The 23,984-nt window shown below is 50.5% G+C and overlaps 1 protein-coding gene across 4 annotated transcripts in view; it reads left to right on the top strand.

Moving 5' to 3' along the window:
- DIDO1 (death inducer-obliterator 1) overlaps window positions 1-23,984 on the top strand; it is a 49,253-nt gene that overhangs the window by 14,912 nt on the left and 10,357 nt on the right. For 2 of the 4 annotated variants that reach the window (XM_043480138.1, XM_043480137.1), the window contains exons 2-16: window positions 2,973-3,146; window positions 3,738-3,851; window positions 4,530-5,367; window positions 6,180-6,501; window positions 8,338-8,550; window positions 9,217-9,430; window positions 17,803-18,274; window positions 18,541-18,700; window positions 19,095-19,211; window positions 19,358-19,462; window positions 19,698-19,833; window positions 19,964-20,492; window positions 21,043-21,196; window positions 22,381-22,470; window positions 23,185-23,380. In XM_043480138.1, coding sequence (XP_043336073.1) covers window positions 4,532-5,367; window positions 6,180-6,501; window positions 8,338-8,550; window positions 9,217-9,430; window positions 17,803-18,274; window positions 18,541-18,700; window positions 19,095-19,211; window positions 19,358-19,462; window positions 19,698-19,833; window positions 19,964-20,492; window positions 21,043-21,196; window positions 22,381-22,470; window positions 23,185-23,380 — 3,544 coding nt within the window. In that variant the 5' untranslated portion in view covers window positions 2,973-3,146; window positions 3,738-3,851; window positions 4,530-4,531. The remainder of the gene's footprint in view (window positions 1-2,972; window positions 3,147-3,737; window positions 3,852-4,529; window positions 5,368-6,179; window positions 6,502-8,337; window positions 8,551-9,216; window positions 9,431-17,802; window positions 18,275-18,540; window positions 18,701-19,094; window positions 19,212-19,357; window positions 19,463-19,697; window positions 19,834-19,963; window positions 20,493-21,042; window positions 21,197-22,380; window positions 22,471-23,184; window positions 23,381-23,984) is intronic. The other 2 variants (XM_043480139.1, XM_043480140.1) reach the window with 1 other exon arrangement.

A 23,984-nucleotide genomic window follows, 5' to 3' on the forward strand; every position in this document is an offset into this window, starting at 1 on the left:
CAGCACAGAATTAGTCAGAGACGGAAGACACTTAACATGAAATCTCAGTAGCTGTGAACCTTGGCCTCACCTGGCAGAACCGTAAAGTAAGTTAGCACAGCCCAGAGTAATGAGGTAATGCTGTAGTTGGAAATACTTCGCTGTTGTGAGGTTTCGAGGACCAGCCTGTTTTGCTGCCATGTAGGGCAGGGCAGATGTGTGCTTGCCTGTTACCTTCTTGAGAAACATAGCTGTTTGGTCGTTGTACTGTGAAAGTAGGTGCTTCATTGCAGTTATATATTATAACTTAAAGTGTCTCGGAAATGAACTCTCAGTCCATAGACCTGAACATCTTTAAATGACCAAGGTGTGGTTATTTGCATGTTGTAAGTTTGTAGAAGCTGAGCCTTCAGATGTACCTGGTTGTAGAGTCCAGTGTCACCCATGTTGTTTGAGAGCATGTTTTTTGTTCTTAAGAAAATCATTTCTGGCGGCTCATTTTTCAAGGGTTGGACAATCTGAAGGGAAAATTAAGTGGTGGTTTTAGACCAGTTTTGTGGAAGGAAATGTTTGTTCCTTTCTGACCCTAAAGTGTGAATACATGTTACTGCTTGACATGGATCCAGCGTGTCCTTAAGCAACTAGAAATGTCATGTTACAGATGTTCGTGGTATGTTTCAAAACCCTTCTGGAGGGTAGGCTCGGAAACCCTGTCCAGGGTCACAGCCTTGTGAGCAGGTCCCACCAGTGGGCATGTGCCACTGGCATAGAGGTTCCTGGCAGCATGCCCCCCAAGGGGACAGAGGTGCCCGCAGAGCATCGCTGCTGGACTGCATTTTCCGGGAATGTGGCAGGTGTTTTCTCAAAGATACACAGTGTGAGTCTTGAAGAAAGCAACTGACAGTATTTGTTACTGATGAAAAAATGCCAGCTTAAGTGAAAATTAGAATTTTGAAAAATTTTTATCTGCCACCATGAGCTTGATGGCTTCCCAGTAAGGAAAAATGTTTCAGGAGATGAACGCTGGCATTAGCAGATGTGTCTCATACTGGCTAATGACATGTGCCAGTCTGTGGGCTCTGCATGTGTGCACATGGGCACAAGATGCACTGAGTGCCTTACAGTTTTATATGGCTAGGCTGTAAGCCTAGGAAGGTGTGCAGAGTTCACAGATGTGGCTTCAGGTTTCTGTCACAACTGCTTTTTGTGGAAGTGCAATTTGTCAAGGTTTACTGTGGTATGAGGGAATGTCCGCAATTCTGAAAGTCTGTCTTGGGTTTAATTTTGGAAATATACATTCCCACATGAGCAGATGCTCTTTGGGGTCCTCAAGTTTTAGGGATATCACGGGGCCTCGACAACAAAAAGTTGGAGTGGAGAGCTGCCTGGGAAGTGGGCTTCCACTTGTCCTTGGGTGCTGATGTCCAGGAGGTCCTGCAGAACCCATGGTTTCTCACTGGTATTTGCTTGTCTAGTTAGTAGGAAATGGAACCGTTTTCAACTGAGAGGACATTTGCACTTAGAAACTTTAAGATTGTACATTTTAGTGTATCCAGTGTTCGCCTCTGGGTTTCTCTTTCCCAGTTTTAGGAGTGCCTACCGTCCTTTTCCTCTCTGGAGTAGTTGTTGCTGGTACAGTGTGACCACTGTTTGGTGACCTGCTGTTGTATGTGGACCTACTTTAAGTTGTGTTAGGAACGTAACAATTTTTTTTTTAACTTGCCTTGATCTTAGAGGTTTTGTTTTTCTTTTGTCTTGATAGACTTTTTTGTTTCATGACCTGAAATTTTATGTTTGAATTTGTGAAGAAATCATGAAATTGATTTTGCAAGTATAAAATCAAGAAAAATGAATCAAATTGTCTAAAATTATATTATCTTTTCTGAGTTAAGTATTTCATTCCACTTAACAGAAGTAACTGGATTTTCCTTTTCTGATTTTTCAGAACTGAAATCCAAAGGCATGATTTTTTTAGATTAGCATAAATTTTAAAAACTTTTTTCCTGAGAACATCCTAATTTCTTTACTTTTTTCATTGTTGTGAAATATAAAAGAATTATTTCCAGTACCTTCTGAGAAGTTTCTCATTTTGAAATGGGTTTACCACTTAAAAGAGATGCAGTGGCCATGGTGTTGGCAATGGGGGGTGGCCAGAGTGAGATGGACCCTGTCCCTTTAAAAGGAGGGAATGGAATGTTTGTCTTGAGGTCACTAAGGAGACCACAGTTACAGGGGAGGCAGTTGGAGGGAGGCGAGGAAGCCAGGAAGAGGCGAGGCGAGGTGCAGGCACTGGTCTTGGGTATAGAATGTGAAATGTGTTAAAAAATGTTAATACTGAGGATTTACCTAGAAACAAAAACGTGTTTGTGGAGCATTTAGGTATGATGATTGATTGAGGAGACTGGAGGAGAAATGTTCTTTAAATGCATAAATACACAAAGAATAAGCTACCACAGGGATGTCCAATAATTATAACATTAATCTTCTGAAATCTTTTTATTAGATTTTTAACTAAAATGACAACAGAGCTACAGTGTTAAGAATTTCTAAATAATTGCTTTCATGTATAATTTTCTTGTTCATCTTTTCATGTTTTGTTCCTGTTTCTCCCTCTGGTTTTTATTGGCCTGGGTCCATCAGAAGTAGGGTTGTAATTGGGAAGCAGCTGATACCAATGACTGATTTTGAAATCCTCCCGCCCACTGAGGCCTCTGCACTTGACCACCAGCTCCCTCTCCACCAGGGTGCCAACTATGGCCTGTCCCAGCCCCTGCTTTCATCGTGTAGTCAAAGTATACATCTTCCCTTTTTAAAAAAAGTCCTTAGAGGAGGGGGCCATGTTTGTGGACTTGACAAATGTCTTTGTAGGTCACATCATGTAGACTTAAGAGATTGCTTGGAAAGTTTTGTGCCTTTTTTTCCTTAAATGTGATTTTAGTTCTGGTTGCTTTAGATCTTTAAACTTGTTTTTTTTGTTTGTTTGTTTGTTTTAGGAGCTTACTCCGTGGACACAGTCTCAAGATAACTTGCCTTGTGATCTGTGAACAGTGGCTGACGACAACAGCATTGGGGGCCTGGCGCTTTCCTTGTGCCACGAGGTTGTAACGGCCCTGTTTGTGCTGGGTTTAGGAAGTTGGGAGAAGTGCCCATGCTTCTGTGTGGGGCAGGTAACAATGGCAGTAGTGTTGAGAGCTTACTGACCAGAGATGTACTGATGCGTCTTTTGTCATCCAAATGTTATTTACCAGAGACGTTTCAGTATTCACTTACATAACAAATTGTCAACCACAGGTGTTTGTTTTTGCAAAACTCCCACAGTTGATAGTATGTTAAATGCCAACAACACAATTTTAAGTTTTGATGTCATGTTTTTATTTCAGAAGTGGCATTATATATGTATAAAAACTGGTGTACCATTAATATTTGTTTGAAATATTCTAAACTTTAGCCCAAGAGTGTCTAATCAATCATTAGATTGAATGTTCCTTTAGTTTAGTGACGTGTATTCTTGATGGTGAGGGCTGTATCTTGTAGAGGAGAGTCCTTCCTGCAGAAAGCCTTGGGTGACCAGGACAGTGGCGTGGCCCTTGAGGGCGCAGTGTCACAGAACGGGTGCTGATGTCACAGAGTGTGAGCCCAGGCCCAGAGTGGGAGGCTGCAGGCCTGGATGGGGGATGGGAGGTGACACCACTTGGTGGGAACCAAACAGAGAGTTCCATGGTGTGTGACTTTGAATTTTGTGTGTTTTCTGTTTGAAGGTTTTCATTCTGTACGAGTCCTTCCCCTGGGATGGAACGTGGCATAAAATCTGAGTTGTCATTAGCATTTAAATGTAACTGAAGCCTGTACAGCTTGGGGAAAAAATTCTTAAGGTATATACTGTATGTTTTCAGGCTTTTTTCATTTGAAATAAGAATGAAGTTTTCACAAACCGGAGCCTTTAATAACCTTTTAGAAGAGAGAAGAAATAGAGACACAAGGTGCCATCTGGCTCAGTGTCCTTGCTGCGGACCTGAGCGCAGAGCTTGGTGACCCCTGTTGTGTCGACACAGTCTCGGCTCTAGAATCTGGGCAGATTCAGCAGGGCTGAGTGTTCAGGGTGCCGACAATCCCATCTCCACCCTTCCCCTGTTGGGTGATGGACGTCTCACACTACCTGGGGCTCCAGAGTTCTGGGCCCGGAGCCAGCCAGGTGGGAGGTGGGCCCATGTCTCCCTGCGGGGAGCCAGAGAACCCCTGCTGCCTTATCCTGGCCCATCCTGGCAGCACCACTGCCCAATTCCTCGTTCTCTTCGACTTCCGGTATACATGCTTGTCCTCAGCAGTCAGGGACATGTTCACAGATGTAGTTTGCTCGCTGGGTTTTCCTCATGAGCATGGGGTTCGTAACTGAATCCTCCTGCACTGTAGAATCATTTTTGCTTTCTGTAGGGAGGGTTTCCTCATGTGTGAGGGAGTGCCCCCTTTGCTTGCTCGTAGCTGATGGGTGTCAGGCCCGGACCGCAGCCCTGGCTGATGCCTGACGTGGCCTGGTTGTGTTTTTTTGTCAGGTATGGATGAGAAGGGTGACCCAAGTGGTGAGGAGGCGCCCAAAGCCATCAAGCCTACCAGCAAGGAGTTCCGGAAGACGTGGGGCTTCCGGAGGACCACCATCGCCAAGCGCGAGGGTGCCGGGGATGCGGAGGCGGACACCCTGGAGCCGTCGCCCCGGCAGCAGCAGAGCCCGTCTCTGCGGCGCAGTGGGCGGCAGCCAAAGCGCACGGAGCGGGTGGAGGAGTTTCTGACCACCGTGCGGCGCCGCGGCCGTCGGAGCGCCCCCGCGTCCCTGGAGGACTCCGGGGAGCCAGCGTCCTGTCCGGCGACAGATGCGGAGACCGCCTCTGAGGGCAGTGTGGAGAGCGCCTCAGACGGGAAGAGCGGGCCCAGGTCCAGCTCCACGGGTGCTAAGCAGCGGCAGGCCTCCTCGGCGAAGGCCAGAGAGGGTGAGGACGAGGATGACACGTCCGACAGCGACAGTGACGGACTGACCTTGAAGGAACTCCAGAACCGCCTGCGGAAGAAGCGTGAGCAGGAGCCTACAGACCGGCCCACGAGGGGCATCCAGAACCGCCTGCGGAGGAAGCGGCGGGAGGAGGACCCGGCTGAGACCGTGGACGTCCAGGCGGGTGATGCAATGGAGGGCTCGCTGCCCTCCTCACGGGAGCCTGAGGGCGACCTGGGGGCTGCAGCCCAGGCAGCGAAAGAGGACAGAGAGGGCCGACCGGATGGGAGAGTGGCCCCGGGAGGGAGAGCTGAGGAAGCTGCAGACTCGGTCCGGCACAAGCCGGAGTGTGAGGTGTACGACCCCAGCGCCCTGTACTGCCTGTGCCGCCAGCCTCACAACAACAGGTGGGTCGTGGGGGAGGGTTGGGGGCAGAGCCAGGGAAACTGCCAGAGACTTCGCTGTTCTCTTAAGAGAGTCTTAAGCTGGCCTGAATGAGCGACTTGTTCGTTGGGAAAGATGAGCAAGTCGTTGTCAGAAAGAAACCAGTGGAGTGGGCGGGCACTACCCAGAACCATGCCCTTGGCAGGAGGTGGCTGGTGTGGTATGTTGGCTGCCTGGTCACACCAGCCATGGCAGTGAATGGGTGAGATGGCTTGCACCAGAGTGGGTCTGCCATCCAAGAGAGCCCTCAGGACACTGCTTGGACTGACTGTGACTGGAGCACAGTGTGGACATTGGGTAGTTAGGCAGGCGTAAAGGCGTGGCTGCCATTCTGTGGACAGGCATTTGAGGTTCAGGGCAGGGTGCCTTCGAAGAAAAGGATGATGTACATTTGGTAATGTATAATGGTAATAGAACTGAGAGAAGGGCACACTAACATTCTTTATGCTCCATGTTTCTGTAATTTTTTTTTTAAAGAGTTTTGGAATTTGACTTATTGATAAGTTTAAAGTTGAGTTTGTCTCTGCCTTTTCATTCCTGATACCATTGGCTTCCCTGGTGGCTCAAGCAGTAAAGAGTTCGCCTGCAATGTGGGAAACCTGGGTTCAGTCCCTGGGTTGGGAAGATCCCCTGGAGGAGGGAATGGCAACCCACTCTAATATCCTTGCCTAGGAAATCCCATGGACAGAGGAGCTTGGCAGACTGCAGTCCATGGGGTCGCAAAGAGTTGGATACAACTGAGCGACTTAACACTTTGACCGTTGTTTTCTTTCAGGTTTATGATTTGCTGTGATCGATGTGAAGAATGGTTTCATGGTGACTGTGTGGGCATTTCTGAGGCTCGAGGGCGGCTCTTGGAGAGGAATGGGGAAGACTACATCTGCCCCAACTGCACGATCCTGCAGGTGCAGGACGAGGCCAGCTCAGAAGCCACAGACGTGCAGGACACGAGGTCAGGACCCCTGGGTGCCGACAGCACAGACTTCACCAGTATAGGAACCGTGGAGCAGAAGTCAAGTGAAGACCAGGGAATTAAGGGTAGAATTGAAAAAGCTACAAACCCAAGTGGCAAGAAGAAACTCAAGATATTCCAGCCCGTAAGTACTTATTTCCTGAGGCTGATGGTAGAGGTGACTGTAAGCCCTCAACTGCCTTGGGCAGAAACATCAAGATTGAAAGAGTCTGTCTTCTGAGATAAAGTTAGGTTTTTCCTATAATGATTGGCATAGGGCTGGGCTCTGTGGGCTCTTGGGGCCATGCACCTGCTCAGGGCCAGTATAGCCTATTCTATTTTCTGTTGTTGTTGTTAACTGTGTCTGTCTCCTGTGCTGTCATTACTGATTTAATGTATTTCGTAATTTTTTTAAAAAATTAGTCTTCAGTGGTCTCATGACCAGCATCTTGAGCTTAAAGTGCATGTATTAAGAAAATTACTTTCGAGTCACAGAAGCACGTGTGCACCTGTATCGCCTGCCCTGTGTTGAGAAAACCAGTAGTCTTGTCCCCACTTCAAGGCAAGATGCCAAGGCCAGCCATGGTGGCCGCACAGCTCCTCAGGGTGACAAGATGACTGTGCCTGATATGCCCTCTGTGATGGTGTCCCCTACTCACCAGTGTTTTGCAGCTCTTTTTTTCTCCTTTCTCAGCTCTTTTCACACATGTCTTGTCCAGGGGCCATGGTTTCTGTGCATCTTGAGAACTGTCTCAGGCTCTCACGAGTGTTGTACTCAGAGTGTGTTTTCACCCCAAGCCTTCCTTGAATTGGGGCCCCACCCCACCATCATGGCCCATCTCTTATAAGGTGTTGTACACGCAGGGGGCCTGGCGGTGGCCATGTCAGCACCCTTGCCATCACCCCCTTGCAGTGAGTTAGCTTTGAGGGCTGGACCCTGTCCTGGGGGTGTGAGGAGGCACTGAGTGGAAATATGAGAATAACTGGTAATTAAGAAAAAAATAATAGAAATGGAAGTCAGCAGGGAGCATCATCTTACTACTGTGTTTGAGACTGCACATAAGCTTAAGTGTTTTTTTCTGGGTCGAACTTGAATTCTGTGGAGGGAAGTCAGTTAAGTACATTATTTGAGGAAAAAGACTTTGCTCAAGTACATTTGATGTATATGTCACATACATTATTAGTTTTGACCATTAAAATGTGCTTTAGTAATCATGGCCACAAGCAGCTGTGTTCAGCCCTTGTCATTTTCCAGATTCCTGCTGCATAACAGGTGACCAAAACTTAGTGACTTAGACAATAAACGTCCATTACCCCAGAAACCCAGGCCTAGCTGAGCCGGGTCCTCGGTCTTACAAGGCTGATCTCCATGTGTCAGTGGGGCTGGGGTCTCATCAGTCTGCTTTCACGTAACTTAGCATATAAAGTATGTTCCTGGCAATTGTGGCATACTGATATTGGACCTGTTGTTTCTGAGATCCATGTGTGGTTGGGTGTCCTGACTATTGCCTGAGGTCCTTGACTGCAGAGCCCAGGCCTGGGCACCTTCCCAGCAGAGCCAGCAGTGGAGTGTTCCCTCTTTTGGAGGCTCAGTTCCTCTTTTGAGGGTTTTTACCTGATTAGTCAAACCTTTTGGACTAACTCAAAAGTCTCTTGCCTGGTATCTTAATTGAACTGGCAAAATCCATGCCCATTCGCTCAATGACAGAACCTAATTCTGGTGTGAAATCCCGCTGTGTTGAGAAGTGTGCAGCAGAAGTCCTCTGAAAGTTCTGCCCACCGTGCAGGGCTTGAAGGGTGGTTGACCCCTTTCTCAGGGGAGAGGTGGGTTTATGTGTTTTGAATAAACAGATACATTTTTATGCATAATCATTCATACATGATTAAAGGCGTTAATCTCGGTACCCCATAAATAGTAACCTTACAAAGCATGGTGCCTGCCCAGTGGGTGAGTACGTTGAACCCGTGTCTGGTCCTGCAGGTCGTGGAGGCGCCTGGTGCTGCCAAGTGCATCGGCCCTGGGTGCTCAAGCGTGGCGCAGCCCGACTCGGTCTACTGCAGCAACGACTGCATCCTGAAGCATGCCGCAGCCACCATGCGCTTCCTGAGTGCAGGGAAGGAGCAGAAACCCAAAGCAAAAGAAAAGCTCAAGACAAAGCCAGAAAAAATCGTTCTTCAAAAATGTAGCGTTCAAGTAAGTTGACCAAGACCAGCCATTTGCATAGTTGAAACCAAAAGTGCCTGGAGGTGCCAGGCTTGGTAGGTTGATTGAGGGAGAGGAAGGTACACAGGCCCAGAGAGGCCCAGACACCTGCATGCACCCTTTGCCTTTCCCACCAGTGTTCTGGTCAGAATTACGAAGAGGCACGTGTTGTCATGTTTTCTTCCTCTGCCTCTAGCTGAGGGACTAACAGAAACACAGAAGCCAGTGGCTGCATAGAGTACCTCCCCCTGCAGATCAGCCCTCCTGGGAGCGAGTGTTCCCTGTTGGAGTCTGTGTAGGCAGCGGGGTTGGGAAGCGGGCCCTGAGGGTACCCACACTGAGTGTGTGGGGGAGGTGCAGGGGGTGTCACTGGTGCGCTTGTCCTCTCCACGTGCTGTTGTGCACACAGCCCCTGTCTGGGCGGTGTCACACGGGGGCGCTGCCTGCTGTGCTCGCACTTCTTTCACTGCTTCGCCCCAAAGCCCCTTGTTACCCTGGCAGCCTGGCCCCTCAGCAGGATGCTAGGGCAGTGGCCCATGCAGGTCATGGGCTGGGGTGACCCAGGAGCTGAGTGTGTCCCGGCCTGCACCGCCGAGTAAAATGAGCGCAGGCTAACTTCTGATCTCCCTAGTGATTGGGGCTTTACTGATTATCCAGGCAGGCATTAAAATCTCTTCTGTGCACAAGAGACTGGCTTCAGACAAGAAGGAAAACGCAGTGAAGAAGGCGGCAGTGGCCCCTCCCAGGAACGAGGTCCTCACTAAGGAGCCAGCCTGTGAGAGCAGCACTCCATCCTGGGCCAGCGACCACAATTACAATGCAGTAAAGCCAGAACAGACTGCTGCCCCCTGGCCGCCACTGTTGTATAAATGTATGTATCACCCAGGGGGAACTCTGGACCCTTCCTGGTCTTTCTGGACAGCCGTGCACTTGGGCCTGTTCAGAGCTAGGAGTTCTAGCCATGTGTGGTGCTGCACCTGCAGAGATCGGAGCCCTTGCCCGAGGCCAGGAGGCCTCCTGAGCCTGGCGCACCCTTCCTTAGTCTGTCGGGACTTCCTGTCAGTATTTCCAAAAAGCTGTACCAGCTCATGGCTGAATGTTCACCTCTGACCATTGATGTCTTTAATCGCTTTCTTTATTATTAGGCTCTGGTAAGTATGTATAGTGTCTTCAGCAGAACCTGATGGTGGGGCACTCAGCCCGCCCCCAAGGTCCGCCGGAGTCTGCCATGGTGCTACCACCGCCGGGAGCTCTCCACGTGGGGCTGTGCCATGCAGTCTGCTCCCTACACACGTGACCCTCTCTTCTCTGTATGTTGTGGGAATCTCTTACTGCACAGTAGTGTTGTAGCTGATTTTCAGCTGAAGTAAGATTTTCGGGAGTTAAATTATTTTTGACCAAACTGGAATTTTTTTCACGTCCAATTCACATACTACACACGACACAAATACACACGCCAGTCCTGAAGGCCGTTGGCCCGCTTCCTGTGCTGGAAGGTAAGTGAGCACGACGTCTCTGCGCGGAGCAGCACCCAGACCAGGAGTCCCACCCTGCCCTCCTCCCCTGCTTCCTGGGAGTGGGGTTGGATGGGTCAGACAGACTCATGCAGTCCCAGAGGAGATCATGCAGCTTGACTCTCCTCTGTTCTTGTTTCTCAACCTCATTCTCCAAAATTAAATTTTGGATGCTTAAATTGCTCCAGGGCACATTGTATTCTGTGATTGAGATTATTTTGTGCTCAGTTTTAATTTATGCTCTTAAACTCTTGCAACTTTTTTGAAAGCACCAAAAGGTTAAGTGGTCCTAAGTTTGCAGATTACAGGCGAGTGCTGCCTCCCTTCAGCCCAGTCTTGGGCCTTTTCCCCCAAAGGGGGACCTCCTGGATATAATGTGGCTGGAAAACTGCATTACTAGATGCATTTTGAGAATGTAAATGACCCAAGACCTAAGAAATGAATTTGCAAGTAAACTGCAAGATGATAACTATGTGTATGTATATATATTTTTATATATTTATTTATTTTCGGATATTAGGAGTGAGTGGTTAAATATTAACCAGTTGCTGTATTAAAATGAGTTTCAATACACCTCAGGTTGTTTGAACTAAGAACTTCATGCTAACAACATGTCAAATTTCCATCAAATTATAGCACCTCAACACAGTAGAGGTATACCTCTACACAGTAGCACTTTACAGGGCTTAGGATTGGACCTAACTGTAACCATTGCCCAGCTGTGAGCGGGCGAGGAACAGCCTCTCTGAGATCCTGTGCTAACTGCTCTTGGTTGGTTCTTAGGCATGTGACAGAATAAAAGATAGACCGGGGTGTAGCCACAAACTTGGGTGATTGATTTCTCTCCAACTTCCTTCTCTATCAACCAGAATCCGCCAGGCTCTGAGCTAGGAGTCAGCTGTAGGGCGCTCCACAAGTAAGGAAAGTTGACAGACAGGAGGGGTGGGCACTTGTCCCCCAACTCTTTCTTCTGGGTTTTTGGTGGAAGACTGGGGTGGAGGGGTGGGGAGGTGGGGAGACCGGCCCACGAGGAGGCAGTGACTGCTCACAGGCGGGGTTTTCTCTCCCCTCTGCCCTGCCTTTTCTTTCTGCGCATCAGCTCCTCACTGACTTTCCCAGCACATTTATGGCTCAGAACCACGTGGATGCATAGCCACAATTTCAAGCCTACATAAGGCTAGTTTTTGAGCTAGTTGGGCTAGTTGCTTCTGATGATTTTTTGTTATCCCAGAAATGTCATCTTCCCAAAAGATGATTGGGAGGAGCGTAAAAGGGCGCTGGTAAACACCCGACTTCGCCTCGGTGAGTAGCAGCTGTGCCTCTGCCTCTTCCCCAAACCACCCCCTGACAGGGCGGGCGCTGCGGACCTTCCCCAGGGCCCTGCACACACACTCAGCAGGACCCTCACCTTCCACCTGAGCCTCGGCTGTGACTTTTCTCTGGGTGCAGGTGATGCCAGGACAGTCATCAGGAGAGGGCGTTGTCCACATGGCTCTGGGTCCAGGTCAGGTCTTGGGTAGCAGTTGGGTGGTCAGCGTGCTGCCCCGGCTGTGCTCTGGAACCTCCTCTCCCAGGCTGGTCCCGGCCTGGGGTTGTGGGTGAGGGGCAGCCCATTCTGTTCATGAGGGCTCTGACCTACTGCCCCCATGGACGTAGAGCCCTTCACATCCTCGGGGTGATGGGAGTAACATGTACTTGCTCTCTGGTATTTATGTTGTTTTTCAGAGTTTCTGTACAGTTTTCCTTAGGGAAACAATTGTCTTTTTATTTCTCCCCCAAATTATGTTTCTTCATGTTTTCATAGTTCTGCAACTCAAGTTTTCCTCTCCATTTCCTCCTCTTTACTTCTCAGTACTATCCAGGCACAGAGAGGGCTGAAGTGTTTTTTCTGAAGTGTCCCTGGTTTGTTAGAATTTGAAAGTGGAACTCTGACAGACTCAGAACATTTCCCCATGTTTTAGGCTTCTTCCATGGCCCCGAAGTGATTTGAACAAACACGGGATTTGAACAAAATTTTGAATGAAAAATGAGATTTCTGCAGTTTCCTTTAGCTTTGAGAATTAAAATGGGAACCCCTGGCAGAACCTGTGCACCAGGTCCAGTGATGCTGAGCAGCCTGCTGGGACACAAGCGTGGCCCGCGTGAGCCACGTGTCCAGTCTCCCAAGTTGTGGCGGCTCCGTGGGCTCCAGGACCCAGGGATTGGTTTCACAGGGGTGACACCTGTCACAGACTGTGAGAGAAGATGAGCTTCCCAAAGCAGAGTAGTCAGTAGCGATGGCCCACTCAGAGAGACATGTTTTATCAGCTGCATGAGCCATTTTTATCCGTCTCTTCCAGGATAGTGGCAAAAATGTGTTTGGTGACAAACTAGCTTTGCACATCTGCATTTTTCCCCCCACTTTGAGAGTCAGAACCTGTTCTCATACAGGGTTCACCAAGATGGCTGTTTTTTGTCACCTATACAGTTGGAATGTTTTTGGATGTCATTGACATTCTTTGGTATTTTTTAAATATTTTACTTCTTCCAAGTGTTTGATTTTTTAATAGTCAGCTATTCAGAAAGTTAGTGCAGGGAAGGTTTCGCATGCACAGATGTTTTCTCTGACAGACCCTCAGGTGTGCCCAGGCTGCCCCCAGTAGTTCTGATGTTTCACCAGGGGATGGGGTAGAAGCTTCCAGCAGGACTGGTCTTGCTCACCATGCCTGCTCTTCTGTGGCCTGCAGCATGTGGCCTGTGGGGCTCTGCGTCTCCTGTGACACATGCAGACGAGCCCGAGGCAGAGTCCTGAGGTGGCATCGAGTCCACGGGCCTCTTTGAAGATGCAGCTGTAAATCCTCCCCTGTGGTACACGAGGTTCGGGTGTACTTGAAGTTGAACAGTTAACGTCCTTGATGTTTGTTTGTTGCACATTACTGTGCACATAGTTATAGTCTTCCTTCTGAAAGTTAAAGAAGTTAAGCTAAGAAGATCGATAAGAAAGTTTTCCACTTTAAATTTATGTAAACGAAGCTTGGGGCGTTGCCGTGCACCGGGAGGCATCAACAGGACAAACACCAAGGTAACTGCCGCTTAACCCTTGGGGTCAGCAGGTGCCTTGGGCCACAGGCTCCACTGAGCACCACCCTTGGGGACTAGGGGTCTTCAGGGTGGGGGCAGTAAGCGTCCAACCTGCCCCTGGCCCCATCATGGTTCTTAAAGCTGTAGGTGATTTAGGCACAGACGAGTGAAAACAACCTCATTAAAGTGGTAGGAGTGCCTGTTGGCAGGGTCGGAGCTCAGGATACACAGCAGCTCTGCTCCTGGTGGGGTCTTGGGGAGGGGGTCACCACCACCACTAGCCATGCAGACAGGACACGGGAACACTGCATCCCATGGCCTCCGTCCCATGTCATCCTAGTGATTCCTGTTGAAGGGGTGACTTTGACTGTTTTTTTCATACATTACCAACCCATTGTGAATCATTCAGTATTTTATTTTCAAAATACTGTATGTGAAACTATTAAAACAAGGAAGGGTTGTTTGCCTCTGGAAGTGTACTTGGTTTTTTGCAAATTTTATATGGATAGTTCTATGCACCTCTCAAGGTGTAAGTCGCTCAAATACTGGATATCAGTAAGAAAAAAGTCCACCTGGACAAACTTTGGCCCCAAAGGAGGACAGTTAGGCTATGCATCCACATACAGACAGACCCCTGCTGTGAGAGTGCAGGGCCAGAGCTCAGGCCTCCCGAGTTTTCTCTGTACCCCCACGCCCCCCCCCCCCCATGTAAGCATTACAACTACTACAGGAGAGATTCACTGAAGAATACTTAATTAAGCAAAGGTACAAAAGCAAAATGGTGTTTTTCACACCAGGAGGAGTCAAAAAGTTAAAATGAGAGGCATCCTCATACATGGCCAAGCTGAGCTGAAAATAGAGCTGCTGATACAGTGTGCGGAGTCCATACGCCAGGTCTACTATGGCCTCTAAGTCCTGGTTGGTCCCCTTACCTGATCCTTGGGCAGTAGCTGCCTTGTCTGGGCAGGTTTGTGGCCACGTGGGAATGGGCAAGGGGGGAAAGGGAGGGGGTCCTCTGCTCATACCATGTGGTGAGTCTTGCTTGGTGCCTGGTCACACCAGAAGCCCTAATTCCTTTGACGTTTACAGCCCATGCTTCCTGAGAAGTGCCCCCCGCCTGTGCTTCCTCTGTACCCCGCTTTCATTGTGACACTAAGCCTCATATCTAGGGGCTTTTAGGGTAAACTGGCACCTCGTCTGGGCAGGACAAGAGGCATAAAGCCATGGCCGTCGCTCAGGGTTTCTTGCCGGGCCCTGTGAGGAGCCACCCTGCAACAGCCTTGACTGGGCGCGGGCACCCCAGCGCTGCTGCCTCGTCCTGCTGCAGCTGCACGGCACTGTCTGCCCAAGGAGGGCGGCCCTCCGTGCCTGTGTCCTCCCGTCCCCACCAAGGCCCACCAGTGCCACCCAGTGGCCAGCGAAGCCGTAGCGCCACAGCCGCCTCGCCGAGTGACAAGGCCTCCGGTTTCATGCTGATTGGGAAATTAGCCAATTAGAATGTTGCTGGTCCCTGAATGAACCCGGCCTGCCTGGTTCCTACCGGGCTTCACCACAAACAACTCATTTCCAGTACACACCAATGGCTGGACCCAGCAGAAACGACGTCATCTGGGGCAGTGACCAGGCCACCGGGCAGCTTTTCCCTCCTGTAGCTGCTCCCCAAGGAAATGCCTTGCCTGGAACTCCGGCCACTCTTTGTTGCAGGCAGGACCCCAGGATGACCCAGACTGGGCGCACACTCCTGGGGGAGGGGGCTTTATTCTTCCAACTTGCAAACTGATAGTCCCCCCTGCTTCCTGACAGCACTGTGGGGGTCTGCCGTCCCTGGAGCCACAATGCCCTGGGGCTGCTGCTTTCCTTCCCTTCTTTGACGGTGCACACACAGTAACAGCTAGGAGGAATTTGGGTGAAGAGTTGGCAGGTGCAATTTAAGCTCTACACAGAAATAAGTTTGTCACTGCCACACTCCAGTGCTGTGTGGTGTCGCTGCCATTCCAGCAGCAACCAGCCCACATCTCTGACAGTGGGGCCAGATGGACAAGGGGGACAGAGACAACTAGCTGTTAAGGTTCACCAGTGTCCACATATTTACTAATTTACACTAGTTACATCTACCTACATACTCTGAGAGGCAGGGAAGGCAGGATGAAAGGTGACTTTAAAAAAGCCAGAGGCAACTAGTTTTCCAAGAGAGCTGAAGGCTGGTTCGGGAAAGCTGTCCCCTAGTTCTCAGGTGATGTTCACTTACTGCACTTGCTCCTGGACAGCAGGTCACTCACTTCAGTCACCTGGACTGGGAATGGCCCAGAAATAAGCCTCTGACTTCTGTTTCCCTGAGTGAGAGCACACTGGTGAGATAGCACAAGCGTGGGTCTTAAAGAGTGAAGGATGTGAAGTTAATAGGAATTGTCACCTGAAACAATGTAGATGCCACAATGGCAGGATTTGAGACCCTATCACAGGTGCCTCATTTGAGGATTCTGGAAGCACTTTAGGCTACCTTTTTGGAATTACTTTAAAATGCAGTTAAAAATAATCTCAGTGAAGCCTGTAAAAAACCATCAGTGACTGGGCTGGTTTTAGGTCTGGATCTTAATCCTGATGGGCTGGTTCCTTCATCCCCTGCTGGTGGTCACATCTGGGACCGCATCCTGCTGCACTCTGCTCCGTTTCCCCAAGAAGAGGGCCTCCACCGGTCTCATTTAACCTAAACTCTAGCAGTCTGTACATTAGGTGCTGCAGGCCCTCTTAGCCAAGTCTGAGCTGGTGAAGAGTTTCCATGTACTGAGGTGTGGCAACTCCCTTAGGGACATGAACTTGAGCTGATGAAATAATACGCACAGAAATGTAATTTTTCATTTTAGTTGCTGTGAGGTCCCCGGGTTTTACTGTATTAACTGATTTGCTGATGGGATGTGGGTATTGGCCAGCAGGGCAGATGTAGAGCATGAGTGGGCCCTCCACGGGGAGCGGGTGGTCTTGGGAAGGCCTAGACAGCATCACGGGGGGGTGCCAGCAGACACAGGACTAGTGGTTGGGACACCGTGGATGAGGGGCATGAATCAGGTTTTGTGAGATGAAAGTGGGAGACTGGAAGTCAAGATTGTTGCTTGATGACAGTGAACTGTCTCTAACCCGACTCTTAAAAAGTGCTGGGTGTGCATAGTAACACTGTTTCAAACTTGGTTAGAAAGTAATTTCACTTAAACTATGAAGTGGAAAAAACTTGCAGTCCCTGGGCTTTTAGCACCCTCTCTGCCCTGGCATTGCCAGTGTTGGAGGCAGGGCAGTCCTGGAGGGCAGTGCTCTGACCCTGTGCCAGGATGGCCCTGCGGGGTGTTGGCTGTGAATGCCTTGGGGCTGTTGTGGAGTCAAGCCTTAGTTGCAGATAGGGTCTCACCTCCCTCACTGGACTTTCTCCCTGGGTCTCCCTAGGACAGTTGCAAGAAGCACCAGCGGGTGACAAATTGGTGACTCTAATCTCTGGGTAAAGTGGGAAGGTTGCTGGAACATCTTGAAGTCTCCCATTTAGGTGCTGGGGGCCCACCATGCCGTGGGTATTTGAGAAATCTGCACCTGGGCAGGCGGCCTCTCCACTGGTCCCATGTGAGATGACCAGCTGCCCCAGGTTGTGTCCCCATGCTGTCCAGCTCGCACCCTGGGCCTGCCTGTTCCCCCCATTCCGCCCGTCTGGGTCCAACCATTCTGGGCAGTGGACTGGAGCGGGGCTGTCTGGGAGTGGGCCACAGAACCCAGTACCAAGGGACTGTTTGTAAAAAAAAAAAAAAATCAAGTGACTGGGCTGGTTTTAGGTCTGGATTTTAATCCTGACAGGCTGGTTCTGAGAATGACCTGCCTTGCTTACCTGCAGGTGCAGCTCTCTTGGTCTGATACAGGGTTAGGTATACTCTGTCAGCATGAAGTACTGGCATAAAGATTTCTGTTTTAGATTTTGACCACATCCCTGTCTGGGTTAAAAGCCCAAACCTACTGTCTTACCCAGTAACAAGCTGCAGCTGGAGGCATGTGGATGGGAATGTGTTTTGGTCTTGCCACCCGGCTCCTGGTTTAAAAGTAGCTGGCCTCCCCATGTTGCAGTCTTCTGCCAGAATCGTGTGTCTCATTAATGTTACCGTGTCCAATTGACTTTCCGAAAGAATGATGAACACCTGTGAGCCCCTTACCCCCGGGATGGACAGTTGCTAGTACTTCCAGAGCCTTTGGGGTGGGGGCAGTGAGTATGCATTAAAGAGTATGCTGCATCCTGGAAAGGTTTTCTAAGTTCATGTTTACCAAAAATTGCACTGGAGTTCTCTATGAGAGTGGTCTTTGAAATTATACCTTTTCTTGATAAAATGAAATTTGCCCTTCAATCTTCAACGTATGTTAGCTGCTTAAATTTAGCCTTTAACAGCTTACTGGGCTTATTGGTTGAAGGAAAAGTTTTAATTAATAATAAAGCATTTGTCCTCGAAGTATATAGTCGCTATCAGAATTATTGCTGGTAGTCCTTTTTACACTCCTTTTGTGAATTTAACAGTTACTTTAAAAGTTCTCTTTAAGTCTGTCTCACAGAGTGATGCCTGGTTAACTCTGCTGGTTTCTGGTGCACATGCTGTGTGGGGCCCCCACACCTCCACCTCACTAAGCGGGTCTCTCTCCTTTGCAGCTGTGAAGGAGGACAGACGCATGGAGGAGAAGACGGCTGTGGTGGTGGCGAAGAAGTTGGCTCCTCCAGGGTCCTCAGGGGCCGGCAGACAACCCCCAGGCAGAAATCTCCTTCCAAAGAAGTCCCCTTTTGCAAACACAGCAGTGGCCAAGCCCACTGTCAGAAAGTCGCCCTCCGGCTTCAAGGGCACCATCCCCAAGAGGCCGTGGCTCTCGGCCACCACCGCCCCCTCAGGCAGTGCTCCCCCTGCCAAACAGGCAGGGCTGGTGGCTGCTGCTGCCTCATCTGCTTCCAGAAAGTTCCCCAGCTCTGCTGCTTCTGTGGGAGCTGTCAGGAAGCCTGGGAATACCTCAGTTCCCCTGGCCTCTCCAGCCCCGGGACGCTTGGGCCCCGTGAGCCCCGCTTCATCACAGCCAAATTCACAGATTCGGCAGAACATAAGACGCTCCTTGAAGGAGATCTTGTGGAAAAGGTACGCTGTTTCACTGTTTCTTGTCTGTTAGAGTGGATGGTTTTCCCCGTAAAAGGTGGCAGTTTCATGGTGGCCCCACTGTTGAAAAAGTCACACGAGGGACTCCCCTGGTGGTCCAGTGGTTAAGATTCCTCGCTTCTTCAGAGGAGTTTGGGTTCAATCCCTGATTGGGAAATTAAGATCCCGAATGGCACGTGGCGCAGCCCAGAAAATAAAGTCACTTATAAGTGCAGCAGTTGATGGGGAGCTTTTTTCATTCCTTCTAGAGTCAATGACAGTGATGACTTAATCATGACAGAAAATGAAGTAGGGAAAATCGCGCTGCTCATCGAGAAGGAGATGTTTAACTTGTTCCGAGTCACGGACAATCGGTACAAGAGCAAGTACCGCAGCCTCATGTTCAACCTCAAGGACCCCAAAAACCAGGTGTGTGCCTGACCCTTAGGAGTGGGACAGCCCTGGCCAGGTGCTGCCCAGGCCTGCAGTCAGGGCACTTGTTCCCCGCAGCGGCTATGGGTGAGCGGTGCACTGTCCTCATGGAGCCAGGCACTCACCTGGCCAGGCTCCTGCCTGCCTGCACTACCTCTTAACTCTGTACCTTCTTCAGTCGACTTTTCTGTGAGGTGATCTCTAGCAGGGTTGGTGCAGCAGGCCAACAAATCGGCTGCCCACCTCGGGGCCCCTGTTGTCTGGGCCCTCAACTGGCTGTGGGGCCTCCGGGAAGGAACTCACCTTGCTGTGGTCTCCACATCCTTTCTAGTGTCTTAGAATCAGACCTGCAGAGATTTTGAAGGCATGAATGAGACCTGTTTGTTTATAGGGACTTTTCCATCGAGTTCTGCGTGAAGAAATCTCATTGGCGAAACTGGTGAGAATGAAGCCAGAAGAACTGGTCTCCAAAGAGCTCTCCGTGTGGAGAGAGCGAACGACAAAGCCCGTGAGTACTGGCAGGAGCGGCGACTGGAGGCCCAGAAGCCTCCTACCCCCCACCCCCTACCCCCTAGAAGTGAACTAATAGCCTGTTGGTGCAGGCGAGTCCTCTTGGGTAAGAAGGGCTAAGGCTTTATGTCTTTCTCATTTTAGGTGATGGAGTCCAGAACGAAATTGCACAATGAGACTAAGAAGCCTGCCATTAAACAGGAAGCCGTACCCGACATGGAAGACTCTCCACCAGTGTCAGACTCTGATGTAAGCACCTGCGCCTTTGGGGTTTCCAGATTATTGCGGGGTGCTTGAGTTATTGGGAGGACACTGACCTTAAGCAAGTGTGTGGAGTTCTGCTGCTCCTCAAGTTCTTGTGTCCAGTGGTCCTGTTTTCTTTCTTCAGTGATCCTTAGTCATGTGGGGTGCTTTCTTATGGGTGCTGTTCATTTGGGGATGGGTTGGAAAAGAAGTGATCCCTCTGCCGCTTGATGTGTGTTAGGAGCAGCAAGAGTCGGTGCGGGCAGCCCCCGAGCGGAGTGCAGCGCCGCTGCCGGGTGTCTTCAGCAGCATGCTGCAGGACACGACCAGCCAGCACCGGGCGCACCTCTTTGACCTGAACTGCAAGATCTGCACGGGTGAGCGGGCCTGGGGACACTGGAGAACCTCTTCCTGACCTTGGGCTCAAGTCAAGTCAGATGGTCAGGGGCTAGAGTTCGCCCTCCACCATGTGGGATTTCTCACGCAGGCCTTCCTCTTGTTCTCCAGGTCAGGTTCCATCCTCGGAAGAGGAGCCAGCTCCGAAAAAACAGAAGTTGTCAACTTCTGTCAAGAAGGAAGAGTCCAAGTCCAAGCGCGACAGCCCCCCACCTGAGCCGGTTCTCAGCGAGGCAGATGATGTGGCGCCTGAAACCCCGCCTGAAAATGCCTCGGAGCCAGACCTGGAAAGTGCAGCTCGAACCCACTTAGAGGGGAAGTACCTCCCAGCGCCTCTGGAGGATAGCCAGCCTGAGGCCCCCGCCCTGGAAGGTCCACCCTGCCCCACCCCTGGTGGTGGCAGCGTGCTCACCACGGTCACGATGTCCGGTCGGGACCCCAGGACTGCATTGGGCGGGCCGAGCACGGCCACAACTCCTGCAACAACCCACCCGGAGGGCACCACCCCAGCAGAGCCCCGACAAGACATACCAAAGCCAGTGCCACCCTCCGTGACGGTGCCCAAGTCCATCCTGGCCAAGCCATCCGCGTCCCCTGAGCCTAGATATCTCCTGTCTGTGCCGCCGTCCCCAAGCATCAGGTGCGGCTTCTGCGTCCTTCCTTTCTGATGAACAGGGAGAGCAGTGATGAGTGACAGTCATTCAGCTCTGAAATCCACCCAGAAGTGCAGCTCTCTTCAGTTTTCTGTTTCATAGAAAGGCGTATTTTGAAGCTTCGGTTTTAGGGTGACTAGTTATCCTCTTAGAGATATAGATCTTAAAAACTAAATTTAGAGCCATCTGCTTTTGTTGCCTATGCAGTATATATTTCTTTGACCAGGATGTATTTGGTGTCTCAGATGGTAAAGAGTCTGGCTTCCCTGGTGGCTCAGATAGTAAAGAGTCTGCTGCAATGCGGGAAACTTGGGTTCGATGCCTGATGGGGAAGATCCCCTGGAGAAGGAAAGGTTGCCTGGAATGGCAACCCACTCCAGTATTCCTACCTGGAAAATTCCACGGACAGAGGAGCCTAATGGGGTTCCATGGGGTCGCAAAGAGTCAGACATGACTTTCACACAATTTAAGTAAATACTGGCAATTCTTTGGGCAGAGAGAGAAGGTTCACTTACTTTCTGTGGTTTTGTTTTGCAGCATCTCAGAGTCCCGGTCCCCTCCTGAAGGAGACACAACTCTCTTCTTGTCTCGACTCAGCACCATTTGGAAAGGATTTATTAACATGCAAAGCGTAGCCAAGTTTGTCACTAAGGCGTATCCTGTCTCTGGATGTTTTGATTATCTCAGTGAGGTTAGAACCGAGAGAAGTGTGAGAGTGTGTATGTGTGCACGCGCGCATGAACACACCTGTTTTCCAAGGAACTCTGATTCCTCACTGGAGTCAAATGTGAACCAAGAGAGAAGTGTGTGTGTGTGTGTGTGTGTGTGAACACATCTGTTTCCCAAGGAACTCTGATTCCTCACTGGAGTCAAATGTGAACCAAGAGAGAAGTGTGTGTGTGTGTGTGTGTGTGTGTGTGAACACATCTGTTTCCCAAGGAACTCTGATTCCTCACTGGAGTCAAATGTGAACCAAGAGAGAAGTTTATGTGTGTGTGTGTGTGTGTGTGTGTGTGTGTGTGTGACTGGAGTCAAATGTGAACCAAGAGAGAAGTTTGTGTGTGTGTGTGTGACTGGAGTCAAATGTGAACCAAGAGAGAAGTGTGTGTGTGTGTGTGTGTGTGTGACTGGAGTCAAATGTGAACCAAGAGAGAAGTTTATGTGTGTGTGTGTGTGTGTGTGTGTGTGTGTGACTGGAGTCAAATGTGAACCAAGAGAGAAGTGTGTGTGTGTGCGCGCGCGCGAGCATACCTGTTTTCCAAGGCACTCTGATCCTGTACTGGAGTCAGAAGTGTGACCGTCTTCCTCTTGAGTGTCTGGATTCACAAGCTCCTCTAAAGGCAAAATAGGGGTTGTTTGTGCTGGGCTAAGTCGGAGATTATGCAGTTCGCACAGTGGTGAGAATTCAGACCCTTCATCTTCCCTGAAAAAGCTGAAGCTCATCTTCCTCCTCCCTCTGCTCCACTAGAGCTTGTACAGGACCTGGGTGGGTGTGCGTGTGCCCAGCTGCCTGTGTGCAGGGGCACACACACAGCACCGTTGTTTTTCAGAATTAATGAAACAGCACTAGCATTTCAGACTCAGCCAAGAGTGCTCAGGCACTTCTGAATCATACCTGATTGTTACTCTGTATGTTTGTTCTTAAAAGAGAACGTTACAATGCTTTGCCGTCACCCTAGTTAGCAGCCGGTTGTCCTCGTACCATCCTTGGGTTTGGTCATTCATGGCCTGGATGTTAGTTAATGGAGCAGCGTTTGACTGCGTGATCGCTACTTTGTTTGGAACAGTTGTCGTTTTCTTGTGGATCTGGCGTCTGGGATCTCTCTGCGACCGCCAGGGTTTTACTGGCCACTCATCAGAGTCTGTTCCGTTTAGGACCTGCCCGACACGATTCACATTGGCGGGAGGATTGCTCCAAAGACCGTGTGGGATTACATCGGCAAGCTCAAATCCTCAGTGTCCAAGGTACCTGCCCGCGGCCTGGTCGCTGCGCCCGAGGAAGGAGGGGTTTGTTAGCACTCGAAATGTCTCAGTTTGTGAGGTGTTTCCAGGTGAATGTTTCACATCCAGCTGACAGCTGGCCACCCTGTGAGGGTGTGTTTGGGGAGCATGGCGGTGGGAGCTTTGTGATGGGTGTGCTGCTGAGTCGGTCAGAAACACGGGCGCTTGGCTTCCTTACTGTTGAGCTGCTGGAGTAGCGTTGGCAGCGGCAGGGCGGCCAGCGGAGATGTGGACCCAGCCATGTGTCTGTCTGCATGTGTGCTGCTCTTTGTTGGAGGGGCTCTGGTTTTTGTTGGGGTCACAGAGGGTGACGACCCTGGTCCAGTTCAGCCCTTGGGTTTCAGAGCTGCAGACAGCTCATCACATGCTTCATGGTCTCTTAGCTCTGTGTCAGATGCTGGCCCTACACGCAGATGAGCCCTTCGGTTCAAGAGCCCCATGAGGTGGGATCTGTGTCGAGATCCCCTGGGACTATAAATAGAAATAATTTTAAAGAGACTCCTCCGAGACCAAGATGGAACCCAGCAGTCTTGAGTGTGGGGCCTGTGCTCCTTCACCGCCCTGTTTTTCTCATGTGTTGGGCAGCAGGACTGGGCACTGCTTCCCTCGCAGCTGCTTCTGAGGCTCAGCAGCTTTTCCGAGCAGCCACAGACCCATGGTCCCATCCTGTCTGTCCAGGAGCTCTGTCTGATCCGCTTCCACCCCGCGACTGAGGAGGAGGAGGTGGCCTATATCTCACTCTACTCCTACTTCAGCAGCCGTGACCGCTTTGGCGTCGTGGCCAACAACAGCCGGCACGTCAAGGACCTCTACCTGATCCCACTCAGCGCCACTGACCCCATCCCCTCCAAACTGCTGCCCTTTGAGGGGCCAGGTAAGCACCAGCCTTCAGACCCCAAGCATCCCCTCCTGCTGACGCCAAGCCTCCCCTAGACCTGCCTCGGCAGTGGAACTTGGAGCAGGGCTGAAGCAGGTTGGGCTGCAGAACTTCCAGGGTAGAGGAGGGGCACTGTGGAGGTACCTTGTCAAGGCGTAAATTGTCTTAAAGAGTTCTGTGCAGAGGGCCAAGCCTGCAGTGTCCACCTAGAGCCTGCCTGGCGCCAGGTAAGCAGGTGTTGACGCGCAGGAGCTGGGGCAGTGCAGGGTGGGCTGAGGTCTGGCGTTTCGGTCCTGCCTCCCTCTGGACGTCGGCCGGGCTCTTCCTCCTCGTCTTGGGGATTCATTTCGAGGAGATGCAGGAAATGGCAGTGAGATAGGAAATGGCTCTAGAAATAGGCACTTTGAAACCTGCTGCTCGAGTTTTACCTTCAGTGAGCCTCTTTCTGCTTGCTCCTTCCTTACAAAATGCTGTGTCAAAGCGTGACTTACACACTGATCTCTTGTGGAGGGGCCACGGTGGTTCCAAGGGGGACGTGGTCTCTGAGGGCCCTCTAAACCCTGAGACGTTGATGTGACTTAAGTTTCACAGAAAGATGCCA

This window comes from Cervus canadensis, chromosome 10, assembly GCF_019320065.1.
Source record: "Cervus canadensis isolate Bull #8, Minnesota chromosome 10, ASM1932006v1, whole genome shotgun sequence".
NCBI lineage: Eukaryota > Metazoa > Chordata > Mammalia > Artiodactyla > Cervidae > Cervus > Cervus canadensis.